This window comes from Prenolepis imparis, unplaced genomic scaffold (genome assembly GCF_030444845.1).
Source record: "Prenolepis imparis isolate NDT839.2.m4 unplaced genomic scaffold, iyPreImpa1.0 SCAF_11, whole genome shotgun sequence".
Classification (NCBI taxonomy): Eukaryota; Metazoa; Arthropoda; class Insecta; order Hymenoptera; family Formicidae; genus Prenolepis; species Prenolepis imparis.
Window position 1 is genome coordinate 927,627 of NW_028141169.1, and position 27,925 is coordinate 955,551.

Here is a 27,925-nt window from a genome sequence, read left to right on the forward strand (position 1 = left end):
ATATATTTCACAAATCGGAAAATTACGTAGGATTCACTCGAATCACATGTTCATGCTACATATTGATGTGTATGTGTGTGTGTGTGTTAAGTTTAAAAAAAATATAATTAACACTTTTATAAAAATATAAAATAGACACAATACAAAAAATGAATGGAATTTTAATTTATAATATCTCATAAATTGTGTAGAGTCAATTCTCTTTGAAAAAGATACTTTTCATGTATCTCTCTTTATTACTTGATCAGGCTAGTCATTTTTAAAACTGACCCTGTATACAGCCTGTAATTATTGATTAACTAGAAGGCGTAGAAGTTATTACAGTTTAAAGTTTGAAGTATCCAAGCTTCAACTTTTATATTTTCGCTTTCTCAGAAATATTTCCCTTTTATAAAGGGTCTCATAAAGTTTGTCAAGCAAATTATATACCAGCAAGTCACATACACAGCTCTAAGCATGCAACACAAATTCACTCATCATTCAACTTGTATCTATCATCAGAAATAGACTATAGTATTTTGGTTCCTAAATTGTTATCAGCAACATCACTTCGAATATTCTACTCGCTAGACGTGTTCTGGTTATTCAGTCTCTATTAAGTCTGCAATTTTATATTTCTGAGCGAAATTGGGAAATATATAATTTATTGAAAGAAAATAAATTTTTATAAGATTTGATAAGTATTCATCACACAATTTCACAGCTTTTATAAATTATTATATATTAAAATAGAAATTTTGATAATATAGAGATGATCTTCATTGAATGTTGCAATTATTTACATAACATAGTTTGCGAGATTGTTTATTCGAAATTAATATAAGATAAAATAAACAAAAGTGAAGCATTATTATGTTAGGTAATTATATAACTATCTTGTACTCATATGAGTACAAGATAGTTATATAATTACCTAACATAATAATGCTTCACTTTTGTTTATTTTATCTTATACATATATTTATTATAAATAGACAATATTTGACATATAATTTGCAATTCTCTATTTTTATGGAATACCTATATCTTTGAAAAAAAGAGAATATATGTATATATATTTTTTTAAAAATAATATATTAATAATATTAATAATATTAACAACATTAATAATATAAATAATATATTAATAATATATTAATAATACATTAATAATATTAATAATATATTTATTAATTTATATATATATATATATATATATTATGTAAATTAATTAATTTTTATCAATAACATAATTTTTAACATAATTTTTAACATAGTATTAGAAATTATTATGATACATATATGATACAAATGTAGTTTATAGATTTGTTTCTTATAATTTATCATTTCTCAATATTATTCGGGAATATCAGTCATTTTCAAAACATCGTATTTAAAACAAAAATTAATAACGATATAAAAAGGATGGGAAACCTTTACCCTTTAATAATCTCGCGCAAATATTCGAGATTTTTGTTTATGCTGGTATGAACATCCGGGACCGGAACTTCGATGCATGAAATACCATAAGTAGCCACGCCGACGAGTTTGCCTTCATAAATTAAAGGACTGCCACTGTCACCCTAGATAATATTTATAAATGTTAAATATTGATAGTATATTTAATTATGATATTCTTACTTTTGTTAAAGTTTTATACACTTTAAATTTGCGAATACATGGCCACTATGACTCTTATTCTACATCTTAAGTTAAGTCTTTCTTATAATAATTATTAATTAATATTTTATTATTATTATTATTTGTTATTATTATTTTAGACATCAATTAATATAAATTTAGTTTATTAACGAAAGAGAAAGAGAAGTTTGTGTGAGAATTTTTTTTGTTTAGGTTTATACGCGTGATTGTCCGATCTTTATCGATATTAACAACAACACCGAATTTCGTAAAATAAAAATGTAAGATATATAAAGATTTTCGAATTTGTCTCTCATGACATGTTTTGCGCTGCAATCGCTTACCTTGCAAAATTCGCCTTCGGGTTCCGCTCGAGTGCAGAATTCAGAGTTACTGAGCTGCTTCTTGTGGAAAGACTGGCAATCTTTAGAACTTATTGTATCCAAAGTGACTTTCTTGAGATGCGCGGTTTTCTTCTTTTGACGATCGGTTATCATCCATCCAACCAACTCCAATTTTGCCCCGAGCGGTACTTCCGTTTCAGACAGTTGAATCGGTTGTACGTTTTCTTCGAAATGAAGCGGCTTCAGGAGCTGTGAAAGATCATTCATTCAATTATTATGATCCGTTATATATGTATATATCATAAATATACACATGTAAGATATTTTCCGAAACGAAAGAGAAATAAAATTTTTAAATCTACAAGCGGACTTAGAATTTCGAAAATCTTAAACTTCAATATTTCATACGTCTAAGCGACTAAATGCCATGAAGTGTTGGTGGGCCAACTTATAATTTCTACATTTTATTAAAAAAAAAAAAAAAAAAAGAATTTTCTTAATAACTTTTAAAAATATTTAAAACTGTAATAAGTGTGTTAAGTATTTGTGGCATTTAATTATATGTATCGAAACAAATGATAATATTAGTGTGAAAATCAATTAAGATATATAAATATATATTTCATTTATATTATATATTCGAATTATACAACTCAAATATATAAATCAATTAAAACGTACCTTAAGCACACCGAGGCCGCTCGTGACGGGATTGTCAAGCGGATTAGTGTGATGATTTTGCGAGAACATTTCCTTTACGAAGATACGTGTGCCGCTGGGTTTGAGGCTGCTCGTACCGCTGACCACGACTATGTCGTTCATAACGTTCCATACATGTTCGTACGATGGTACACATCGATCTGACGTGACGACGTGATACTCATCGAGTATCGCGCCGGAACAGATGGGTCTGCCATTCCTTTTAATCGATACGAGATACGGATACTTGCTGATATCAACATCGCCGTCATCGTTTCGAGCTTCCTCAGCACTGATACCTGGCGCGAATATTAATTAACTATTTTTTTCCCCTCGTCAAGATAAAGATTATTCTTTTAAAGATTATCTCTTAAACAAAGAGAGAAAGATCAAAAGAGAGATAACAATTTTATTTTATTTTATACGCGATATGAATTATCTAATTTTTGTTCTTTTTTATAATTTTTTCGCGTAATTATGGATTTTGAATATAATTTTTATCTTAGAATTTATTATAATAATTCAGTTAAAAAAAATATAAGAAAGAGCCTTATTGCTAAGTCTTTTTGCTGAATTTTGACGATTTTGATTTTCAAATTACACAATATTTTGGGGAAATTTGTGATTAAAATTGCAAAAATGAGTAATTTTGTTAAATTATAATTGCTTAATTAAAATATAGTATTATTTCAAGAGCATAATATATATTTAAGAAGATAGAAATATAGTATACCACTAGCTTTATATCAATAAAATATAACTTACCGTTAGCGGCGACGAAAATCAGAATCCACGTGAATCGTAACATTGCGAGTATCCCGTATGGAAACGTAGTCTGAGCAGAATATCGAAGATCCAACGCTACAGTTTCACCACTGTTCATATATATATATATACGATCAAGTGTGTTTACGCAGTTGTGATGATTAATAATTGATCATTTACACAATTTGGCAAGAAAAGCGCAATATGTACGTTGTTAAGAGTACAAATGATAACGCGACAGTTTTTTTTTCGATTTCTGAGATGATTCATGAGAGAGAGAGAGAGAAATGTTCTTTTGCGTATGTGTGATATAAGGTCATAAATTTTCAATATGTTTTTGACATCACATATATTATTTTGAGTACGAGATACGGTTCCAAAAGTGAGAAAAGCAATTTATTATATTATTTTATATATTATATTAATAAAAAAGATGAAAATAATTTATGAACATTTTTGAGAATTCGATCGACATATATAAAGTCACGGACAGGAGCCAAAGTCTATTTGTCCAATTATTAATATAAAAACGTTAGTCATATATATGAAAAATAATAATAATCTATATATGACAGATACATCTATTTTAAACTTTAGGACTAATCATATAATAATTTTTACTCGTATATTTTAATTTATAATTTGTATTTGTTCTAGTCGCTAATATATTATAAAGATTTACGTAATTCCTTTTATTTAAAAAATTGCAAAAAATGTAGCATTTTGAAGAAAATGCGAATTACGAAGAAATTGGCGACATAACGCGGTATTTGCATAAATTTTGGTCTCGACAACTTATTAGGAATAATACCATTCGATGCGTGAGTGACTGATGTGACTGATGTGTTAATACGCAAATACGTTAATTGCACATAGGACAATATGATGATCGATACGAAATCCGATAAGCCGTATACGATCTGACATTGATGCACAGAGCCGCGATAAAATCTTCGAGCTACGAGAGCACGGTTACAATCCGATACAAGCGGTTCTCCAGCTGTCGCGAATATAAAAGATGAACAGTGTGAGGGAATTATCAATACTTGTGTAGAAAAAAAACGATCATCAATATATTCAATTTCTCTTGCACATTGGCAGTTAATCTATAATCTGGAGACTAATAAATTTAAAAGATCTAGAACTACTTTTATATTCCGCATTTTTTAAAGTATTCATGCTGTGTGTTATCCAGAAACAAGTTTCTGTCCCTTTTATTTATAGAACAATATTATCTCCTATTTTTTTTTTGGCAATACGCATGTGTGTGCACGCGATAAAATATTTTCAAATTTAGGTATGGAAAGGAATCTAATAAGATCCAGACACAGATATTAGGTGTAACAAAATTATATTTAAATTCCTCTATACTTATTTTAAACGTTTCGGTTTTTTCTTTGGATAAAATTTTTTACGTATCATGTGAACGATACCTATAAGATTTTTCAAATATTTCGAGCACTCGTTTATGTTATTTCGTGAGAAACAATGAGTGCGTATAATTAAAAATGTCGATAAAGATCGCAAGAGCGAATATAACGAATGTACACAACATATTATACACATATATACACACTATCTACATGATAATTTCGCGCATTTTTTTCTAATCGATTTCGAACATCTTTGATGCAAAGGCTCTTTTGAAAAAATTGTATAAATTATTACCATTTATTTTTTTAGAACAACGGAAATTATGTTATTAGCACATAATTTTTGGAAAGATCTCGCTTACATTATATCATTATATGTATATTTGTGTATAATTATTTAATTATCTAAGTACATTTATTCCGCATAAAAAAACATGTTAATACTGCAAAAAAGTGATATATCTACAAATTTAATATTCATCTTTTTTTTCATACATATTAATATTATTTTTACATATACATATATATATTTTTTTTCCAAATCACATTTAATATACTATATATAATATCTAGTTTTTTTATAATATCTAATGTTTAGTTTTTTTTATGTATAAATATATACATTTTAAAAATTTTTATAGATTTTTATTAGAATTTTTTTTTCATAAAAAAAAGACTGTTCTAAAGTCAAACATTATTTGTATTTATTATTCTCTCGAATTAATGCCTTGTTGTAAGCAAGACAGATATGTAACCGGCTGATGTTTTTATCAACTGAAAAATATATATTGTAAATAATGTAGAAAATAAAATGTAAATGTAAACGTAAGACAAACGTTAAAAAAGAAAGTGCGTTATATGTTAAAATGTATAAATATAACTCATAAAAAATAACTATAATGAAAATGACTTATAGTACTATAAGAATATGTGACATAAGAAAAACAAAATAAATAATGTTAAAGTTATAATTAAGTTTTAGAATAACTTACATTGGAAAATGTAGACATCGTCATAGGAAACATTTTACCAGCGGTAAGATAAATGGGCTCATTGGTTCTAATCAACAGAAAAATCATATTCCGTGCATCTTTTGACTCCAGAGTGTACCATTTATTAGAATATGCTGCATAATGAATCCCATTACACTTGAAGTTATTAAAAATACATCGTCAATATTAATTATGAATCAACATTTGTTTAAAAATCGCTTCAATACATAAAAACATTAATAATTATAAAATTTATGTATAGCTTTGTAATATATACAATAAACAAATATATAAACTCTCTATATAACATTAATCATTTAAACTCTTAAAAATTTATATATTCCAAATATATTTCCATATTTGCATATAAAATATAAAAAAACTTTTTTGTATACTATGTTTAATAAGCGTACATTTTAAAATAAGAATATATTTTTTTAAATATTTCACTAAATATTTGTTATTAAATTGATATTCTTATAATTAATACTCTTTAAAAATTACAATAATATGTAATAAATGTTTAAACCGCATAGAATTAAAATATTTTTATCCTTTACCTGCGATACTAAAATCTCGCCCACAGCACAATAAGCGCACATATGACCGGAAATAGTGATAACAAAAATTAAGCGATACATCATACCAGAAATCGGTAAATTATTCTCATCTTCGAAAATCTGTATAGGAATATTATTATAATAGGCATAAAATATTAAATTCTACATTATAAAGTTATCAATATTGTTGTATATAAACGGTGTTATATTTTTACATTTGTACTCGTGTTTTTTGAATATTATCAAGTAAAGCTTTGTTTTACTGAACCTTAATTAAACGTCATTTATTTCATATTATTAATGGAAAAATTTTTAATATATAATATACTTTGCATATATTTGATCAAATCTTTCAAGTTCTTCTTGCTTTTAGAATATTAATATTTTAGTACAAAGAGGTGTCGTTTTCGATTACATTAATGCAACATTTATAATAAAGAAAAAAATTTTTAATTGATAAAATTCTATGTATGAAACACTAGGAATATCTGTGCATGTGAGAAGTTTTATATAAAAAGCGTAATGCAATATATTTTGTACGTTAAAAATTTTCGTAAACGCTTTACTTACACTAGCAATTAAAAATCCATAAAAAGCGAAAATAATACCGAAATACAGCAATAATGCAAGCAGCATTATATTATAAGTGTCCTCTATAACGGCTATAGCTCTATAAAGTAATGATTTATGTATTATACAATTATTTATCACTGTATACTATATGACATTTAGTCATATTTGCAGTTCGTTTCATGTCATGTGCCATAGACGCATATTTATTTAATAAATAAAAATGCGTCTGCGGCACATGATGAGTGCAAGCGTGATTACCTGATTATCCTTGTGTGATCCATCACGCAGCTCTTTAAAGCATTAGCGTAATTGGTGAATTTATCTAGATGCATAATACGATTTTTCAGGATATCTAGTTGACCGCAGATATGAAATACCAAAAGATTAAGAAAATTATCTATGCCGGTATTAGGTAAAACGGTGAAGAACATGGAGATAGTTTGAGATATGAACGTTAATTCGTATTGCGGACTTTTAGTTGTATCATATATATAATACAATGTCTGAAATGGCAATTGTTTCCCTGAATTAGTATTGTTCATTACATGTGTCATTGAAAGGCCGCAAATGGGCATAAATATTGCAATGAGGAAAGATATTCCCATCATGCTGTACATAAACTTGGCAATTGTACGAGCAGTTTGCGCTCTTGTAATCATTTTAATTCTTTCCCAAGGAGTCTTTTGTTTTATCCAATCGTCAGCAATCATATCCATCACAGATGATAGAGCTTTAACAAAATACAATATATGAGAAAATACAATATAAATAAAAGAATTAACATAAGAAATATTAATATTATGAAAGTTATTACTTTTATAAAATGTTCAAAGTATTTCTGTATAATATATTTCATTTTTTAACGAACACTAATTTTATATAAGTATATATTAGAGCGTATATATATAAATTTAAAATTTTGGAAAGAAAAAAGTACACAGAGAGAATTTTCTCTTAGAATTTACCCTGAAAATCATGGTAATCGTGGGACAATATGGTATGGAAAGAATTTTATAAGAATTTCTCTGATTAATATTTATTACAATAAAAAAAATAATATCTATTACAATAAAATAGAAAATATGTTTGATTAATTTTACTAAAACTATAGTAAAATTTAGTAAAAGTATAGTAAAATTAATCAAACATATTTTATATGTGATAGATATTATTATTTTTTATCATGATAAATATTAATCACAGAAATTCTCAAAAATTCTTTCCATACCATATTGTCCCACGATTACCATGATTTTCAGGATAAATTCTTTCTGTGTAGGAAACAAAAGAAAATATTATTATATATATTAGTATATATATATTAGTATAATATTAGTATATATATATTGACAAAAGTTATATTAACAAATTTATTAAAAATTGTATTAAAGAGATTGAGTCTAATTCATAAAGTTTGATTCATAAAAAATTTAATCTTACGTAAAAAAACGCAGTTTTTACACAAATTTTAAATTTATTACGCTTTAATATATAATACTTATATAAAATTAGTGTTTGTTAAAAAATGTGATTTATAATATACAGAAATACTTTGAATATTAAAAAAAAATCAAATATTTTATAAAAGTAATAACTGTCATAATAATAATTTTAATATTATGTTGTATCTTCTTTAAATTTATAATTGATGACAAAATGACTATTTTTCTTTGAAATTTTTTTAATGGCCAACCTTCTTTTTTCCACCAAAAAACTGCTATTCTTAATGTCGCGGTAAAGATTGGTAAAGTATATTGTAAATTTTCTATCATTAGCGTAATATCTCCATGAATTCTTATCAGAAAATGTACGGCAGGAATCAAAATAACAATCAGTGATATGTAAACGATAAGCGTACGTATATTGCACATATACTTTTCCCATGTAGTTTGCTCGGTCTTTGGCCAAAGTCCGACAGGTATTAGAGTATATCGATTCAATTCTACTGCCCATTCAAAATCTACCTATTCCAAAAAACTTCCATGAGTTAAATTATTTCTAATTTTAAAGAAAGAATTTAAAAATTTAAAAATTATATTATAAAACAAAAATTCAAATAAAAATAGATATCCGACAATATTTTTTTTCTAAATTATATACAAGGGGCGCGTAATAAAAAATTGACTGTTATAAAAACATAAAATGTAAAAAAAGCACTTTTCCTTTTATTCGTTTTAATGACGCAAATATAATTAGCGTTCTTTGTAAAATTAAGTTATTTCCAAGCATACATTTTTTTTTAAATGACAGAAAACATTGATATTTAGCGATAAACGTCAGTTGTTAGTCCGATTTGTTTCTAAATTGAGCATCGCGTATATGTGTATATTCCAAACAACAATATATTTTCGTCAAGACTAGTTTCAAGTATGATTTAACGATAATGACGACACCTTGATATTCTATATTCTTCGAAGTTTTCATGTTGCGTGTTATCAATAGACTGGCCTCTGTCTCTTTATCGTGGAATAACGTCACCTTTTGTTAGGCAATACGCATGCGTGTGTCTCTTTTATATAACCGGGTTTATACACATTTTTTTATCGCGTCTGATGAACGACACTTACCTTAAACTTTTTTAAATATTCCGAGCATCCTTCTTTTATATTTCTCCGACGAGAAACGATGTATCAATTATGCGTGAAGAAAAAATGGGTATACAGATAATAACAGGTTGGTGATCGCATTCAGGGACGAGTAAAATACATGTAAATAACACACGTATACACGGCATTTACCATAAGCTTCTTTACATCTTTCGAACACCCCTCGTTTATGTCTCTTCGGCGGAGAACGATGAGTGCGTGTGAATAAAAGTCGATATTAGTTGTCCTGATCGTAAGAGCGAATATAACACATGTACATATATACACAAGGTATGTGCACCCATTATATTCTCACGCATTTAGTAAGTGAGCTGGAATGTATACATCTTCGACTTTGAAGGTGGTTGTTTTATAACTGTGTACAATTTACTACCCCATAGCTTTATACCTTACTGTAGTGATGAAAATCAGGTCATTGGCACAATTCTTCTGAAGATCTTGCTTATATTATGTCTTTATACACTTGCATATACATATATGTTTAATTATTCTATTATCTGATGTAAACTTATTCCGTATAACGCGGAAGAAATACATTTTTCTATTTTAACAAAGTGATATATGTGCTTGTAAATTTTTAGAAGATTTTTTTCGTACACATTAATAATATAAATAAATAAATAAATATATATATAAAAAAGTACATATATATATATATATATATTTCAAACTACATTTAAATTAAACTATATATATATAAATATAAATAAAAAATATATACTTATATAACATATGTTTATATTTTTTTAAAATTTATAATATATACTTTCCTGAAAATTTTTATATAGAGTTTAGAGTTTTTAGAGAAATTAAAAATTTTTTTCTAAATACAGACTATCTCTTGTAAAGTTAGACATTATTGGTATTTATTATATTCTCAAGTTAATGCCTTGTTGTAAGTAAGACAGATATATAACCGGCTGATGTTTTTATCAACTGAAAAATATTTATTGTAAATAATGTAGAGAAAATAAAATGTAATTGTAAACATAAAACAAACGTTAGAAAAGAAAGTGCATTACATGTTAATATGTATAAGCATGACTAATAAAAAATAATTATAATATAAATTTACTTATAATACAAGAAAAATATATGATTTAAGAAAAATAAATAAATATTGTTAAAGTTATAACTGAGTTTTAATCTGACTTACATTGGAGAATGTAGCCATTGTCATAGGAAACATTTTACCAGCGGTAAGATAAATAGGCTCATTGGTTCTGATCAATAGAAAAATCATATTCCGCGCATCTTTTGGCTTTTGAGTGTACCATTTATTAGAATATGCGGCATAATGAATCCTATTACACTTGAATTAATTGAAAATACATTGTCAGCATTAATTGACATAAATTAACATGGTTTGTTTAAAAATTGCTTAAGTATAGATAGAAACATTAATAATTATAAAATTTACGTACGGCTTTATAATATATATTTTATAGTATAGTATATACAATACAAACAAATATGTATAGACTTTATATAACATTAATTACTTAAACTTATAGAAAATTATATGTTCAAAATATATTTCTATATTTGCATATAAAATGTAAAAAATTTTCTATACGATTTTTTATAGAAGTAAATTTTAAAATAAGAATATTTTTAAAAAATACTTTACTATATTGTTTTCTATTAATTTGATATTCTTTAATACTCTTTAAAAATTACAATAATAATTATACGACAAAATAGAATTAAAATATTTTCAGCTCTTACCTGCGATACTAAAATCTCGCCCACAGCACAATAAGCGCACATATGACCAGAAATAGTGAGAATAAGAAGTATGCGAAACATCAGTTGAAAAATCGATATATTATTCTCATCTTCAAGAATCTATTAATATGCACATATGTTTGTATAGAAATATTATAATAGGCGTAAAATATTAATTCTACGTTTAGTAAAACGTAGTTTTCAATATTCTAATATTATAATCATTATTATAAATGTTATATTTTTACTTTTGAACGCGTGTTTTTTGAGTATTATTATATAAAGTTTCGTTTTACTAATTAAACGTCATTTTATTTTGTATTATTAATGGAAAAATTTTTATTGTGTTGTATCATACTTTAGATGTAATTTAATCAAATCTTTCTAATTTTCTTCTTGCTTATAGAATATTTATATTTCAGTAAAAATGTTATTTTCAGATTACAATAATGCAACATTTATAGTAAAAAAGAAGTTTTTAATCGATAAAATTCTATACATGAAACATTAGGAATATCTATGCATGTGAGATGTTTTATACAAAAAGGGTAATGCAATATATTTTGTATGTTAAAAGTTTTCATAAACGCTTTACTTACACTAAGAATTAAAAATCCATAAGAAGCGAAAATGATACCGAAATACAGCAATAATGCAAGCAGCATTATATTATAAGTATCTTCTATAACGGCAACAGCTCTATAAAATAATGATTTATGTGGTATACTATTAATTTATCTGTCTAGTATATGACACACTTGCACTTACATCGTTTCATATTTGCATATTTGTTTAATAAATAAAAATGCGTCTATGGCTCATAATAAATACCTAATTATCCTTGTGTGATCCATCACGCAGCTCTTTAAAGCATTAGCGTAATTCGTGAATTTATCTAGATGCGTAATACGATTTTTCAGGATATCTAGTTGCCCGCAGATATGAAATATCAAAAGATTAAAAAAATTGTCTATGCCCGTGCTAGGTAAAATGGAGATAATTATGGAGATAGTTTGAGAAATGAATGTTAATTCGTATTGCGGACTTATAGTTGTATCATATATATAATATAATGGCTGCAATGGCAATTGCTTCTCCAAATTAGTATTGTTCGTTATCTGTGTCAATGAAATACCGCAAATGGGCATAAATATAGCAACAATGAAAGATAGTCCCATGATGCTGTACATAAACTTGGCGATTGTATGAGCAGTTTGCGCTCTTGTAGTCATTCTAATTCTTTCCCAAGATGTTTTTTGTTTTATCCAATCGGCAGCAATCATATCCATCAAAGATGACAGAGCTTTAACAGTATGAGAAAATATAATACAAATAACGAAATTAACATAAGAAAAGTAGGGAAAGAGAGAGAATATTAGTATACATTTATAAATGTTATATTAATAAATATATTAAAAAGTGTATTAAAGAGATGGTATTCAATTCATAAGGTACGATTTATGAAAAATTTAATCTTACGTTTGAAAACGCAGCTTTTACTCAAAATTTAAATTTATGTACACTCTAATACATACTTATATAAAAAGTAGTGTATGTTTAAAAATGAAATATAATATACAGAAACATTTTAAATATTTTATAAAATTACATATAACAAAAGTAATAATTTTTAGTAATAATTTCAATATAATCTGTATCTTTTTTAAATTTATCATTACGATTATAAAATTATTATTCTTCTTTGAAGTTTTTTAATTGCTAACCTTCTTTTTTCCACCAAAAAATTGCAATTCTTAGTGTGCTGGTGAAGATTGGTAAACTATATTGTAAATTTTCTATAATTAGCGTAACTTCTCCATGAGTTCTTATCAGAAAATGTACGGCAGGAATCAAAATAGCGATCAGCAATGTCATGAAAGCGATAAGCACACGTAAATTGCACATATACTTTTTCCATGTAGTTTGCTCAGTCTCAGGCCAAAGTCCGACCGGTTTCAAAGTATATTGATTCACTTTTACTGCCCATTCAAAGTCTACCTATTCGAAAAAATTTTTGTGAGCTAAATTATTTCTAAATTCAAAGAAAGAATTTTAAAATTTGAAAAATATATTATAAAACAAATATTTAAACAAAGATAGATATTCGACAATATTTTTTTTCAATTCTACACGAAGAGTGCGATTATAAAAAGATGACTCTTATGGAAACAATTAAAATGTAAAAATAGCACTTTTTCTTTCATTCATTTTAATGACGCAAATATAATTAGCGTTCTTTGTAAAATTAAGTTATTTGTAAGCACACAGTTTTTAAAAAATTACAGAAAACATTGATATTTAGTGATACACGTCAATTGTTTAGTCCGATGTGTTCTTAAATTGAGCATCGCGTATATGTGTTTATTCCAAGCAAGAATATATTTTGGTCAAGACTAGTTTCAAGTGTGACTTCAACGATAATGAGGACACCTTGATATTCTATGTTCTTCGAAGTTTTCATGTTGCGTGTTATCAATAGACTGGCCTCTGTCTCTTTATCGTGGAATAATGTCACCTTTTATTAGGCAATACGCATGCGTGTGTCTCTTTTATATAACCGGGTTTATACACATTTTTTTATCGCGTCTGATGAACGACACTTACCTTAAACTTTTTTAAATATTCCGAGCATCCTTCTTTTATATTTCTCCGACGAGAAACGATGTATCAATTATGCGTGAAGAAAAAATGGGTATACAGATAATAACAGGTTGGTAATCGCATTCAGGGACGAGTAAAATACATGTAAATAACACACGTATACACGGCATTTACCATAAGCTTCTTTACATCTTTCGAACACCCCTCGTTTATGTCTCTTCGGCGGAGAACGATGAGTGCGTGCGAATAAAAGTCGATATTAGTTGTCCTGATCGTAAGAGCGAATATAACACATGTGCATATATACACAAGGTATGTGCACCCATTATATTCTCACGCATTTAGTAAGTGAGCTGGAATGTATACATCTTCGACTTTGAAGGTGGTTGTTTTATAACTGTGTACATTTTACTACCCCATAGCTTTATACCTTACTATAGTGATGAAAATCAGGTCATTGGCACAATTCTTCTGAAGATCTTGCTTACATTATATCTTTATACATTTGCATATACATATTTGTTTAATTATTCTATTATCTGTAAACTTATTCCATATAACGCGGAAGAAATACATTTTTATATTTTAACAAAGTGATATATGTACTCGTAAATTTTTAGAAGATTTTTTTTTACACATTAATAATATTAATAAATAAATAAATAAATATATATATGTACATATATCTACATATATTTCAAACTACATTTGAATTAAACTATATATATATATATATATATAAATATAAATAAAAAATATATACTTATATATATATTTATATTTTTTTAAAATTTATAATATATACTTTCCTGAACATTTTTATATAGAGTTTAGAGTTTTTAGAGAAATAAAAAACTTGTTTCTATATAAAGACTATCTCTTGTAAAGTTAGACATTATTGGTATTTATTATATTCTCAAGTTAATGCCTTGTTGTGAATAAGACAGATATGTAACCGGCTGATGTTTTTATCAACTGAAAAATATTTATTGTAAATAATGTAGAGAAAATAAAATGTAATTGTAAATATAAAATAAACGTTAAAAAAGAAAGTGCATTACATGTTAATATGTATAAATATTACTCATAAAAAATAACTATAATAAAAATTGACTTATAATATTATAAAAATATGATTTAAGAAAAATAAATAAATATTGTTAAAGTTATAACTGAGTTTTAGTCTGACTTACATTGGAGAATGTAGCCATTGTCATAGGAAACATTTTACCAGCGGTAAGATAAATAGGCTCATTGGTTCTGATCAATAGAAAAATCATATTCCGCGCATCTTTTGGCTTTAGAGTGTACCATTTATTAGAATATGCGGCATAATGAATCCTATTACACTTGAATTAATTGAAAATACATTGTCAGTATTAATTGACATAAATTAACATGGTTTGTTTAAAAATTGCTTAAGTATAGATAGAAACATTAATAATTATAAAGTTTACTTACGGCTTTATAATATATATTTTAATGTATAGTATATACAATATAAACAAATATGTATAAACTTTATATAACATTAATCATTTAAACTTATAGAAAATTATATGTTCAAAATATATTTCTATATTTGCATATAAAATGTAAAAAATTTTCTATACTATTTTTTATAGAAGTAAATTTTAAAATAAGAATATTAAAAAAAAATTCTTTACTATATTGTTTTCTATTAAATTGATATTCTTTAATATTCTTTAAAAATTACAATAATAATTTTGCGACAAAAGTATATAAATTGCATAGAATTAAAATATTTTCAGCTCTTACCTGCGATACTAAAATCTCGCCCACAGCACAATAAGCGCACATATGACCAGTAATAGTGATAACAATAATTAAGCGAAACATCAGTTGAAAAATCGATATATTATTCTCATCTTCGAGAATCTATTAATATGCACATATGTTTGTATAGAAATATTATAATAGGCGTAAAATAATAATTCTACGTTTAGTAAAACGTAAAGTTTTCAATATTCTAATATTATTTATATAATCATTATTATAAATGTTATATTTTTACTTTTGTACGCGTGTTTTTTGAGTATTATTATATAAAGCTTCGTTTTACTAATTAAACGTCATTTTATTTCGTATTATTAATGAAAAAATTTTTATTATGTTGTATCATACTTTAGATGTATATATAATTTAATCAAATCTTTCTCTCTAATTCTTCTTGCTTATAAAATATTTATATTTCAATAAAAATGTTATTTTCAGATTACAATAATGCAACATTTATAGTATAAAAAAAAGATTTTAATCGATAAAATTCTACACATGAAACATTAGGAATATCTATGCATGTGAGATGCTTTATACAAAAAGGGTAATGCAATATATTTTGTATGTTAAAAGTTTTCAAAAACGCTTTACTTACACTAAGAATTAAAAATCCATAAGAAGCGAAAATGATACCGAAATATAGCAATAATGCAAGCAGCATTATATTATAAGTGTCTTCTATAACGGCAATAGCTCTATAAAGTAATGATTTATGTGGTGTACTATTAATTTATCTGTCTAGTATATGACATATAGTCATACTTGCACTTACATCGTTTCATATCTGTATATTTGTTTAATAAATAAAAATGCGTCTATGGCTCATAATAAATACAAGCGTGATTACCTGATTATCCTTGTGTGATCCATCACGCAGCTCTTTAAAGTATTACCGTAATTCGTGAATGCATCTAGATGCGTGATACGATTTTTCGGGATATCTAGTTGCCCGCAGATATGAAATACCAAAAGATTAAAAAAATTGTCTATGCCCGTGTTAGATAAACCGGCGATAATCATGGAGATAGTTTGAGAAATAAATGTTAATTCGTATTGCGGACTTATAGTTGTATCATATATATAATATATTGTCTGAAATGGCAATTGCTTCTCCGAATTAGTATTGTTCGTTATCTGTGTCAATGAAATACCGCAAATGGGCATAAATGTAGCAACGAAGGATGATATTCCTATCATGCTGTACATAAACTTGGCGATTGTACGAGCAGTTTGCGCTTTTGTAGTCATTCTAATTCTTTCCCAAGATGTTTTTTGTTTCATCCAATCGTCAGCAATCATATCCATCAAAGATGACAGAGCTTTAACAGTATGAGAAAATATAATACAAATAAAAAAATTAATATAAGAAATGTTAACATGAGAAAGAAAAAAGTAGGGAAAGAGAGAGAATATTAGTATACATTTACAAATGTTATATTAATAAATGTATTAAAAAGTGTATTAAAGAGATGTTATTCAATTCATAAAGTACGATTTATGAAAAATTTAATCTTACGTGTGAAAACGCAGTTTTTACTCAAAATTTAAATTTATGTACACTCTAATACATACTTATATAAAAAGTAGTGTATGTTTAAAAATGAAATATAATATACAGAAACATTTTAAATATTTTATGAAATAACATATATCTTACAAAAGTAATAATTTTTAGTAATAATTTCAATATAATCTGTATCTTTTTTAAATTTATCATTATGATGATAAAATTATTATTCTTCTTTGAAGTTTTTTAATGGCCAACCTTCTTTTTTCCACCAAAAAATTGCAATTCTTAGTGTGCTGGTGAAGATTGGTAAACTATATTGTAAATTTTCTATAATTAGCGTAACTTCTCCATGAGTTCTTATCAGAAAATGTACGGCAGGAATCAGAATAGCGATCAGCAATGTCATGAAAGCGATAAGCACTCGTAAATTGCACATATACTTTTTCCATGTAGTTTGCTCAGTCTCAGGCCAAAGTCCGACCGGTTTCAAAGTATATTGATTCATTTTTACTGCCCATTCAAAGTCTACCTATTCGAAAAAATTTTTGTGAGCTAAATTATTTCTAAATTTAAAGAAAGAATTTTAAAATTTGAAAAATATATTATAAAACAAATATTTAAACAAAGATAGATATTCGACAATATTTTTTTTCAATTCTACACGAAGAGTGCGATTATAAAAAGATGACTCTTATGGAAACAATTAAAATGTAAAAATAGCACTTTTTCTTTCATTCGTTTTAATGACGCAAATATAATTAGCGTTCTTTGTAAAATTAAGTTATTTGTAAGCACACAGTTTTTAAAAATTACAGAAAACATTGATATTTAGTGATACACGTCAATTGTTTAGTTTGATTTGTTCTTAAATTGAGCATCGCGTATATGTGTTTATTCCAAGCAAGAATATATTTTGGTCAAGACTAGTTTCAAGTGTGACTTCAACGATAATGATGACACCTTGATATTCTATGTTCTTCGAAGTTTTCATGTTGCGTGTTATCAATAGACTGGCCTCTGTCTCTTTATCGTGGAATAAGGTCACCTTTTATTAGGCAATACGCATGCGTGTGTCTCTTTTATATAACCGGGTTTATACACATTTTTTTATCGCGTCTGATGAACGACACTTACCTTAAACTTTTTTAAATATTACGAGCATCCTTCTTTTATATTTCTCCGACGAGAAACGATGTATCAATTATGCGTGAAGAAAAAATGGGTATACAGATAATAACAGGTTGGTGATCGCATTCAGGGACGAGTAAAATACATGTAAATAACACACGTATACACGGCATTTACCATAAGCTTCTTTACATCTTTCGAACACCCCTCGTTTATGTCTCTTCGGCGGAGAACGATGACTACGTGTGAATAAAAGTCGATATTAGTTGTCCTGATCGTAAGAGCGAATATAACACATGTGCATATATACACAAGGTATGTGCACCCATTATATTCTCACGCATTTAGTAATTGAGCTGGAATGTATACATCTTCGACTTTGAAGGTGATTGTTTTATAACTGTGTACAATTTACTACCCCATAGCTTTATACCTTACTATAGTGATGAAAATCAGGTCATTGGCACAATTCTTCTGAAGATCTTGCTTACATTATATCTTTATACCTTTGCATATATACATATATGTTTAATTATTCTATTATCTGATGTAAACTTATTCCGTATAACGCGGAAGAAATACATTTTTCTATTTTAACCAAGTGATATATGTACTTGTAAATTTTTAGAAGATTTTTTTCGTACACATTAATAATATAAATAAATAAATAAATATATATATATAAAAAAGTACATATATATATATATAGTTCAAACTACATGTAAATTAAACTATATATATATATATATATAAATATAAATAAAAAATATATACTTATATAACATATATTTATATTTTTTTTAAAATTATAATATATACTTTCCTGAAAATTTTTATATAGAGTTTAGAGTTTTTAGAGAAATTAAAAATTGTTTTCAAAATAAAGACTATCTCTTGTAAAGTTAGACATTATTGGTATTTATTATATCCTCAAGTTAATACCTTGTTGTGAATAAGACAGATATGTAACCGGCTGATGTTTTTATCAACTGAAAAATATTTATATTGTAAATAATGTAGAAAAAATAAAATGTAATTGTAAACATAAAACAAACGTTAAAAAAGAAAGTGCATTACATGTTAATATGTATAAGTATGACTTATAAAAAATAATTATAATAAAAATTTACTTATAATACTATAAAAATATGCATTAAGAAAAAGAAATAAATATTGTTAAAGTTATAACTGAGTTTTAGTCTGACTTACATTGGAGAATGTAGCCATTGTCATGGGAAACATTTTACCAGCGGTAAGATAAATAGGCTCATTGGTTCTGATCAATAGAAAAATCATATTCCGCGTATCTTTTGGCTTTAGAGTGTACCATTTATTAGAATATGCGGCATAATGAATCCTATTACACTTGAATTAATTGAAAATACATTGTTAGTATTAATTGACATAAATTAACATGGTTTGTTTAAAAATCGCTTCAGTATAGATAGAAACATTAATAATTATAACATTTACGTACGGCTTTATAATATATACTCTATAGTATAGAGTATATACAATATAAACAAATATGTATAGACTTTATATAACATTATAATCACTTAAACTTATTGAAAATTATATGTTCAAAATATATTTCTATATTTGCATATAAAACGTAAAAAAGTTTCTATACTATTTTTTATAGAAGTAAATTTTAAAATAAGAATATTTAAAAAAATACTTTACTATATTGTTTTCTATTAAATTTATATTCTTTAATACTTTTTAAAAATTACAATAATAAGTATGCGACAAAAGTATATAAATTGCATAGAATTAAAATATTTTCAGCTCTTACCTGCGATACTAAAATCTCGCCCACAGCACAATAAGCGCACATATGACCAGAAATAGTGAGAATAAAAAGTATGCGAAACATCAGTTGAAATATCGATATATTATTCTCATCTTCAAGAATCTATTAATATGCACATATGTTTGTATAGAAATATTATAATAAGCATAAAATATTAATTCTACGTTTAGTAAAACGTAAAGTTTTCAATATTCTAATATTATAATCATTATTATAAATGTTATATTTTTACTTTTGAACGCGTGTTTTTTCAGTATTATTATATAAAGTTTCGTTTTACTAATTAAACGTCATTTTATTTCATATTATTAATGGAAAAATTGTTATTATGTTGTATCATACTTTAGATGTATATATATATATATAATTTAATCAAATCTTTCTCTCTAATTTTTCTTGCTTATAGAATATTTATATTTCAGAAAAAAATGTTATTTTCAGATTACAATAATCCAACATTTATAGTATAAAAAAAAAGTTTTTAATCGATAAAATTTTATACATGAAACATTAGGAATATCTATGCATGTGAGATGTTTTATCCAAAAAGCGTAATGGAATATATTTTGTATGTTAAAAGTTTTCATAAACGCTTTACTTACACTAAGAATTAAAAATCCATAAGAAGCGAAAATGATACCGAAATACAGCAATAATGCAAGCAGCATTATATTATAAGTGTCTTCTATAACGGCAATAGCTCTATAAAGTAATGATTTATGTGGTATACTATTAATTTATCTGTCTAGTATATGACACATAGTCATACTTGCACTTACATCGTTTCATATCTGTATATTTGTTTAATAAATGAAAATGCGTCTATGGCTCATAATAAATACAAGCGTGATTACCTGATTATCCTTGTGTGATCCATCACGCAGCTCTTTAAAGTATTACCGTAATTCGTGAATGCATCTAGATGCGTGATACGATTTTTCAGGATATCTAGTTGCCCGCAGATATGAAATACCAAAAGATTAAAAAAATTGTCTATGCCCGTGTTAGATAAACCGGCGATAATCATGGAGATAGTTTGAGAAATAAATGTTAATTCGTATTGCGGACTTATAGTTGTATCATATATATAATATAATGGCTGCAATGGCAATTGCTTCTCCAAATTAGTATTGTTCGTTATCTGTGTCAATGAAATACCGCAAATCGGCATAAATATAGCAACAATGAAAGATATTCCCATCATGCTGTACATAAACTTGGCTATTGTACGAGCAGTTTGCGCTCTTGTAGTCATTCTTATTCTTTCCCAAGATGTTTTTTGTTTCATCCAATCGTCAGCAATCATATCCATCAAAGATGACAGAGCTTTAACAGTATGAGAAAATATAATACAAATAACGAAATTAACATAAGAAAAGTAGGGAAAGAGAGAGAATATTAGTATATATTTACAAAAGTTATATTAATAAATATATTAAAAATTGTATTAAAGGGATGGTATTCAATTCATAAGGTACGATTTATGAAAAATTTAATCTTAATTGTGAAAACGCAGCTTTTACTCAAAATTTAAATTTTTGTACATTCTAATACATACTTATATAAAAAGTAGTGTATGTTTAAAAATGAAATATAATATACAGAAACATTTTAAATATTTTATAAAATTACATATATCTTACAAAAGTAATAATTTTTAGTAATAATTTCAACAGATGTAATAATTTCAATATAATCTGTATCTTTTTTAAATTTATCATTATGATTATAAAATTATTATTCTTTTTTGAAGTTTTTTAATGCCAACCTTTTTTTTTCCACCAAAAAATTGCAATTCTTAGTGTGCTGGTGAAGATTGGTAAACTGTATTGTAAACTTTCTATTATTAGTGTAATTTTTCCATGAGTTCTTATCAGATAATGTACGGCAGGAATAAAAAAAACGATCAGCAATGTCATGAAAACGATAAGCACACGTAAATTGCACATGTACTTTTTCCATGTAGTTTGCTCGGTCTCAGGCCAAAGTCCGACCGATTTCAAAGTATATCGATTCAATTTTACTGCCCATTCGAAGTCTACCTATTCGAAAAAATTTTTGTGAGCTAAATTATTTCTAAATTCAAAGAAAGAATTTAAAAATTTTAAAAATATATTATATATAAAACAAAGATTTAAACAAAGATCGACAATATTTTTTTAAAATTTTACACGAAGAGTGCGATTATAAAAAGATGACTCTTATGGAAACAATTAAAATGTAAAATAACACTTTTTCTTTAATTAGGCTTTATTGTTTTATTGACGCAAGTGTAGTTTTTCTGCAGAACTGAATTATTTTTAGGCACATATTTTTAAAATTACAGAAAAAATTGTGATTTTTAGCTCTACACATCTGTTTTTAGTTTGATTTGTTCCTAAACTGAGCATCGCGTATATGTTCCAAATAAGAATATATTTTCGTCAAGACTAGTTTCAAGTGTGACTTCAACAATAATGATGACACCTTGATATTCCGTATTCTTTGAAGTTTTCATGTTGCGCGTTATCCATAGACTGGCCTCTGTCTCTTTATTGTGGAATAACGTCACCTTCTATCAGGCAATACGCATGCGTGTGTCTTTTTTATGTGTCCGGGTTTATACACATTTTTTTATCGCGTCTAGTAAACGACATTTAACTACCCTAAACTTCTTTAAATATTCCGAGCATCCTTCTTTTATATCTCTCCGGCGAGAAGCGATGTATCAAATATGCGTGAAGAAAAAACGGCTATACAGATATCAAATATGCGTAAAGAAAAAAATGGATATACAGATAATGACAGGTGGGTGATCGCACTTACGAGCGAATAAAATACATGTAAATAACACACGTATACACGGTACTTACCATAAGCTTCTTTACATCTTTCGAACACCCCTCGTTTATGTCTCTTCGCCGGAAAACGATAAGTGCGTGTGAATAAAAATGTCGATATTAGTCGTCCTGATGGCAAGAGCGATTATAACACATGTACATATATACACAGGTACACACAGTATGTGCACCCATTATATTCTCACGCATTTTGTAACTGAGCTGGAATATATACATCTTCGACTCTTTGCGGGGGGGTTGTTTTAAAACTGTAGAAATTACTACCCCATAGCTTTACCTTATACCTGTATACCTTACTATAGTGATAGAAATTAGGTCACTGGCATAATTTTTCTGGAGATCTTGCTTACATTATATCATTATACATTTTTGTATATATGTGTTTAATTATTCTATTATTTGCAAATTTATTCTGTATAGCGCGGAAAAAATACATTTTTATACTTCAACAATTATATATTTGTGATATATTTGTAAACTTTTTTTCATATACATTAATAATATAATTATATTAATAAATATATATTTCAAACTACATTAAATATATTATATACAATATATATAATATCTATTTTTTATTTATATAATATATACTTTCTTAAAAATATTTTTATATAAAGCTTATTAGAATTTTTTGCATTAAAAGACTATTTCTTGTAAAGTCAGCCATTATTTGTATTTATTATTCTCTCGAATTAATTCCTTGTTGTGAGCAAGACAGATATGTAACCGGCTGACGTTTTTATCAACTAAAAAGTATATATTGTAAATAATATAAAAAATAAAAAAGATAAATATATACGTAAGAAACGTGCAAAAGAGGTAAAAAAAGAAAGTGTATTTTACATGTTCAAATATATAAATACGACTTATGAATAAATGATTATAATGAAAATGACTTATAATGATTATAAAAACATATGACTTATAAAAAATTTTAAAAATCATTAGTGTTATAGCTATTAAAAGTTTTAGAATATCTTACACTAGAAAATGTAGCCATCGTCATAGGAAAGATTTTTCCAGCGGTAAGACAAATAGGTTCATTGGTTCTGATTAACAGAAAAATTATATTCCGCGCATCTTTTGGATTCAGAGTATACCATTTATTAGAATATGCTGCATAATGGATTCGATTACACTTGAAATCATTAAAAATATATTAATTAAGAATCAACATATATTCTTTAAAAATTATTTTACTATATAGAAAACGTTAGTATTTAAAATTTACGTATAGCTTTATAATTTTAAATGAAAAATAAATATATATATATATAGACTCTACATAATATTTACTAAAATTACTAAAATTATTAAAATTTTGTATATCTCAAATATATTTTTACATTTACATAGCAAATTATAAAAAATTTTATTTACTATTTTTTTATAAACGTAAATTTTTACATAAGAATATGTTTCTTAAATACTCCACTAAATATTTGTAATTAAATTGTGTCTTTAAAAATTACAATAAGTACGAGGAAAGTGATTTATAAAGAATTAAAAAATTTTTAACCCTTACCTGCGATATCAAAATTTCTCCCACAGCACAATAAGCGCACATATGACCAGACAAAGTGATCATAAAAGTTATGATGTACAGGAAGCGAGAAACCGATAAATAATTATTATCGTCGAGAATCTATACATACATGTATTTGTATAGAAATATTATTATAATAAGTATAAAATATTAAATTCTATATTAAAAAGTTTTAATATTATAGCATTATTTGTACTGACATTATTAAATAAAGTTATATTATTACTTTTGGCTCATATTTTTTGAGCATTCAAGTAAAGCTTTATTTTACTGAATCAAATGTTAATGAATTTTATTTTATATTATTTGTGGCAATATATTTTTAATATTTAATAATTATTTAATAATTTAATTTCAATTGTTAGATGATTCCTATACTTTAGATATAACTTCACCAAATCTTTCAAGTTTATTTTGCTTCTAGAATATTAATATTACAGAATATTAATTTATAATATATAATTTTAGTACAAAGGCGTCATTTTCATGTTCTATTAATACATCATTTTTAGTAAAAAACACAATTTTTTAAATCCATGAAATATATATGAAATACTTGGAATCTCTATATATAATATCTATGCACATGGGATTATTTTTAAACAAATAGCGTAATGCAATATTTTGTATGTCGAAAATTTTCATAAACGCTTCACTTACATTAAGAATAAAAAATCCATGAAAAGCAAAAAGAACACCAAAATACAACAATAATGCAAGTAGCATTAGATTAAAGGTGTCTTCTACAATGCCGATAGCTCTATAAAGTAATAATTTATGGATTACATAATTTTTTATCACTAACTAGTACGTGATATATAATCATTTTTATATTTATATAGTTTTATATCTGCATATTTGTATAAGAAATAAATATGTATCTGTGACAGTTGATGAATTTAAGCATGATTACGATTACCTGATTATCCTTGTGTGGTCCATCACGCAGCTTTTTAAAGCGTTAGCGTAATTAGCGAATTTATCCAGATGCATGATATGATTTTTCAGAATATCCAATTGACCACAGATATGAAACACTAACAGACTGAGAAAATTATCTATGCCCGTATAAGGTAAAACGCCTAAGATCATGGAGATAGTTTGAACTATGAACGTTAATTCGTATTGCGGACTTTTAGTTGTATCATATATATAATACAGTGTCTGTAGTGGCAATTGTTTGCCAGTACTGTTTGTTACATATCTCAGTGAAAAGCCGCAAAGGGGCAAAAATATTGCAATGATGAAAGATATTCCCATCATGCTGTACATAATCGTTATGATTGTACGCGCAGTTTGCGCTCTCGTAATCATTATAATTCTTTCCCAAGACGCTTTAGGTTTTATCCAATCTTCCGCGATCATATCCATCAAAGATGACAGAGCTTTAACAGTTTGAGAAAATATTATACAAATAAAAATAATTAAATATTAATATATATAAGAAAGAGGAAAGCTGAGAAAGAGAGAGAATACTAGTACATAATGGCAGAAGTTATATTAACAAATTTATAAAAATTTCTATTAAAGAGATTGAATCTTATTCATAAAATATACGATTTATGAAAAATTTAATCTTAATTATAAGAGCAGCTTTTACTCAAGATTTAAGTAGATATGCACTTCTATAAAATTTAATATAAAAAAGCATTTGAAATATTTTAAATATTTTATAAAAGTTATTATTTTAATATATACTATTTTTTTAAAATTGATCACTGATGACACAATTTCTGTTTTCCTTCAAAATTTTGAATAACCAACCTTTTTTCTTCCACCAAAAAATTGCAATTCTCATCATGATAGCGATAGTCGGTATTGTAAATTGTAAATTGTCTGTCATCAGCATAATATCTCCACGAATTCTTATCAGGAAATGTATGGCAGGAATCAAAATAACGAACAGCAATGACATAAAAACGATAAACGTACGTAAGTCGCACGTATACTTTTCCCATGTAGTTTGCTTGCTTTTAGGCCAAAGTCCGACCGGTGTCAGAATATATCGATTCAACTTTACTGCCCAATCGAAATCTACCTATTCCAAAAAAATCCCATGTGCTAAATTATTTTTAATTTTACAGAGAAAAAAGAAATTTAAACTTTTAAATTTATACTATATAGAATCGGATTCAAGTAAAAGTATGGATATTTCACAGTATTTTTCTTTAAATTATACACAAAATACAGTACGATTGAAAAAAAAGCACTTATAAAAATATTAAAATTTATAAGTAACACTTCTTGGTTCACTTGTTATTTTTTATTGACACAAATTTTATTAGCATTCTTTGCCGAACTGGACACTATTTTCAAACACATATTTTAAAAAAAGAAAATTTTGACATTTAGCGTTGTAACGTCAGCTGTTTGTTCAATTTATTCTAAAACTGCGCGTCGCGCATATGTTCTATCTAAACAAGAATGTATTTTCATCAAGACTAGATTCAAGTATGACTTCAACGATAATGATGACACCTTCATATCTCGCGTTATTTGAAGTTTTCATGTTCCGCGCTGTCCAGAGACTGGCCTCCGTCTCTTTATCGTGGAATAACGTCACCTCCTATTCGACAATGTGCATGCGCGCGTCTCTTTTATATGTCCTGGTATATACATATTTTTTTATCGTCCGATGAACGATACTTACCATAACTTCTTTAAATATTCCGAGTATCCCTCTTTTGTCTCATTTGTCTCTTCGGCGAGAAACAATGTATCAAATGTGCGTGAAGAAAAACGTGGATATAATAACAGGTGACTGATCATCCTGATCGCACATAGGAGCGAGTACAACACACGTAAACAATACACGTACACACGGTACTTAAGTTAAGTACCATAAGCTTCTTTAAATATTCCGAGCACCCCTCGTTTATGTCTCTTCGCGAGAAACGAGCGGGTGAATAAAAAACGCTGATATAAGTCCTCCTGATCGCAAGTGGAAATATAACACACGTAGGCAATACACTTACACACGATACGTGCACCCATGTGATATTTTCACACATTCTCGTAATCGGTCTCGGACATCCGTCTTCGATTTTGCAGGAACTTTTGTGTGTTTCAACACTGTACAAAAGACCTGCTACCATATAGCTTTATTCTTTACTATATAGCGACGGAAATCATGTCAGTGGAACACAATTTTTTGGAGATCTCGCTTACATTATATCATTATATATTTGTGTATATGTGTGTTTAATTATTCTATTATCTAATACATTTATTTCGCAAAGTGTGAAAGAAATTCATTTTTATTTTTCAACAAGGTGATATATTTTTAAACTTGTATTTCATAAGATTTTTTTGTACATATTAATAATATAATTATTATAATATCTAAAATAATATTTAATAAATTTCTACATAATATCTATCTCTTTGTTTATTTATATACTTTTTATATTTTTCTATTTAT

At 26.5% G+C, this 27,925-nt stretch overlaps 5 protein-coding genes across 6 annotated transcripts; all 5 read right to left on the reverse strand.

The window, feature by feature from the left end:
* Positions 1 to 1,318: 1,318 nt before the first annotated feature.
* On the reverse strand, positions 1,319 to 2,926 carry LOC145942792 (chymotrypsin-2-like). Its single transcript, XM_083049817.1, is given in 4 exon segments — positions 1,319 to 1,562; positions 1,965 to 2,213; positions 2,646 to 2,884; positions 2,887 to 2,926. Coding segments are annotated over 4 exon segments (675 nt in total). The 3' UTR covers positions 1,319 to 1,415.
* Positions 2,927 to 5,515: 2,589 nt separating this feature from the next.
* Positions 5,516 to 9,352, reverse strand: LOC145942781 (odorant receptor 13a-like). 2 transcript variants are annotated; one of them, XM_083049805.1, is made up of 7 exons: positions 9,320 to 9,352; positions 8,620 to 8,886; positions 7,185 to 7,656; positions 6,924 to 7,023; positions 6,354 to 6,473; positions 5,794 to 5,949; positions 5,516 to 5,575 (listed from the first exon to the last, which is right to left on the reverse strand). In XM_083049805.1, the coding sequence occupies exons 1-7, from the start codon at positions 9,348 to 9,350 to the stop codon at positions 5,522 to 5,524; spliced, it is 1,200 nt and encodes a 399-aa protein (XP_082905931.1). In that variant the 5' UTR covers positions 9,351 to 9,352; the 3' UTR covers positions 5,516 to 5,521. The 2 variants fall into 2 exon arrangements, with proteins under 2 accessions (XP_082905931.1, XP_082905932.1); XM_083049806.1 differs by lacking the exon at positions 8,620 to 8,886 and having other exon boundaries at positions 9,320 to 9,334.
* A 1,042-nt stretch (positions 9,353 to 10,394) lies between these two features.
* LOC145942797 (odorant receptor 43a-like) lies at positions 10,395 to 14,219 on the reverse strand. Its single transcript, XM_083049822.1, has 7 exons — positions 13,691 to 14,219; positions 12,985 to 13,254; positions 12,092 to 12,563; positions 11,860 to 11,959; positions 11,261 to 11,380; positions 10,689 to 10,844; positions 10,395 to 10,468 (listed from the first exon to the last, which is right to left on the reverse strand). Exons 1-7 carry the CDS (start codon positions 13,719 to 13,721, stop codon positions 10,415 to 10,417), a joined length of 1,203 nt encoding a protein of 400 aa, XP_082905948.1. The 5' UTR covers positions 13,722 to 14,219; the 3' UTR covers positions 10,395 to 10,414.
* Positions 14,220 to 14,759: 540 nt separating this feature from the next.
* On the reverse strand, positions 14,760 to 18,242 carry LOC145942786 (odorant receptor 43a-like). The gene is made up of 7 exons (XM_083049811.1): positions 18,132 to 18,242; positions 17,427 to 17,696; positions 16,509 to 16,980; positions 16,257 to 16,356; positions 15,641 to 15,760; positions 15,055 to 15,210; positions 14,760 to 14,836 (listed from the first exon to the last, which is right to left on the reverse strand). Exons 1-7 carry the CDS (start codon positions 18,160 to 18,162, stop codon positions 14,783 to 14,785), a joined length of 1,203 nt encoding a protein of 400 aa, XP_082905937.1. The 5' UTR covers positions 18,163 to 18,242; the 3' UTR covers positions 14,760 to 14,782.
* Positions 18,243 to 19,169: 927 nt separating this feature from the next.
* LOC145942918 (uncharacterized) lies at positions 19,170 to 27,430 on the reverse strand. The gene is made up of 15 exons (XM_083050086.1): positions 27,155 to 27,430; positions 26,983 to 27,070; positions 26,269 to 26,538; positions 25,424 to 25,889; positions 25,165 to 25,264; positions 24,484 to 24,603; positions 23,941 to 24,096; positions 23,654 to 23,704; positions 22,582 to 22,669; positions 21,884 to 22,153; positions 20,970 to 21,441; positions 20,718 to 20,817; positions 20,098 to 20,217; positions 19,509 to 19,664; positions 19,170 to 19,288 (listed from the first exon to the last, which is right to left on the reverse strand). Exons 1-15 carry the CDS (start codon positions 27,155 to 27,157, stop codon positions 19,235 to 19,237), a joined length of 2,514 nt encoding a protein of 837 aa, XP_082906212.1. The 5' UTR covers positions 27,158 to 27,430; the 3' UTR covers positions 19,170 to 19,234.
* Positions 27,431 to 27,925: the final 495 nt, after the last annotated feature.

What these genes read in the sequence shown, in the direction of transcription:
- LOC145942797 (XM_083049822.1), bottom strand. Translation starts at nt 13,721, where the DNA reads ATGAAAACTTCGAAGAACATAGAATATCAAG. An exon ending in GAAGAACATAGAATATCAAG is followed by an intron (nt 13,255 to 13,690) that starts GTGTCCTCATTA and finishes TCGAATAGGTAG; the next exon opens with ACTTTGAATGGGCAGTAAAA. An exon ending in GATCACACAAGGATAATTAG is followed by an intron (nt 11,960 to 12,091) that starts GTATTTATTATG and finishes ATTATTTTATAG; the next exon opens with AGCTGTTGCCGTTATAGAAG.
- LOC145942781 (XM_083049805.1), bottom strand. Translation starts at nt 9,350, where the DNA reads ATGAAAACTTCGAAGAATATAGAATATCAAG. An exon ending in GATCACACAAGGATAATCAG is followed by an intron (nt 7,024 to 7,184) that starts GTAATCACGCTT and finishes ATTACTTTATAG; the next exon opens with AGCTATAGCCGTTATAGAGG. An exon ending in ATGGATTTTTAATTGCTAGT is followed by an intron (nt 6,474 to 6,923) that starts GTAAGTAAAGCG and finishes ATTCCTATACAG; the next exon opens with ATTTTCGAAGATGAGAATAA.
- LOC145942786 (XM_083049811.1), bottom strand. Translation starts at nt 18,162, where the DNA reads ATGAAAACTTCGAAGAACATAGAATATCAAG. An exon ending in GAAGAACATAGAATATCAAG is followed by an intron (nt 17,697 to 18,131) that starts GTGTCATCATTA and finishes TCGAATAGGTAG; the next exon opens with ACTTTGAATGGGCAGTAAAA. An exon ending in GATCACACAAGGATAATCAG is followed by an intron (nt 16,357 to 16,508) that starts GTAATCACGCTT and finishes ATTACTTTATAG; the next exon opens with AGCTATTGCCGTTATAGAAG.
- LOC145942918 (XM_083050086.1), bottom strand. An exon ending in GCGAGATTTTAGTATCGCAG is followed by an intron (nt 19,665 to 20,097) that starts GTAAGAGCTGAA and finishes AATTAATTCAAG; the next exon opens with TGTAATAGGATTCATTATGC. An exon ending in CAATGGCTACATTCTCCAAT is followed by an intron (nt 19,289 to 19,508) that starts GTAAGTCAGACT and finishes AATATTTTTCAG; the next exon opens with TTGATAAAAACATCAGCCGG.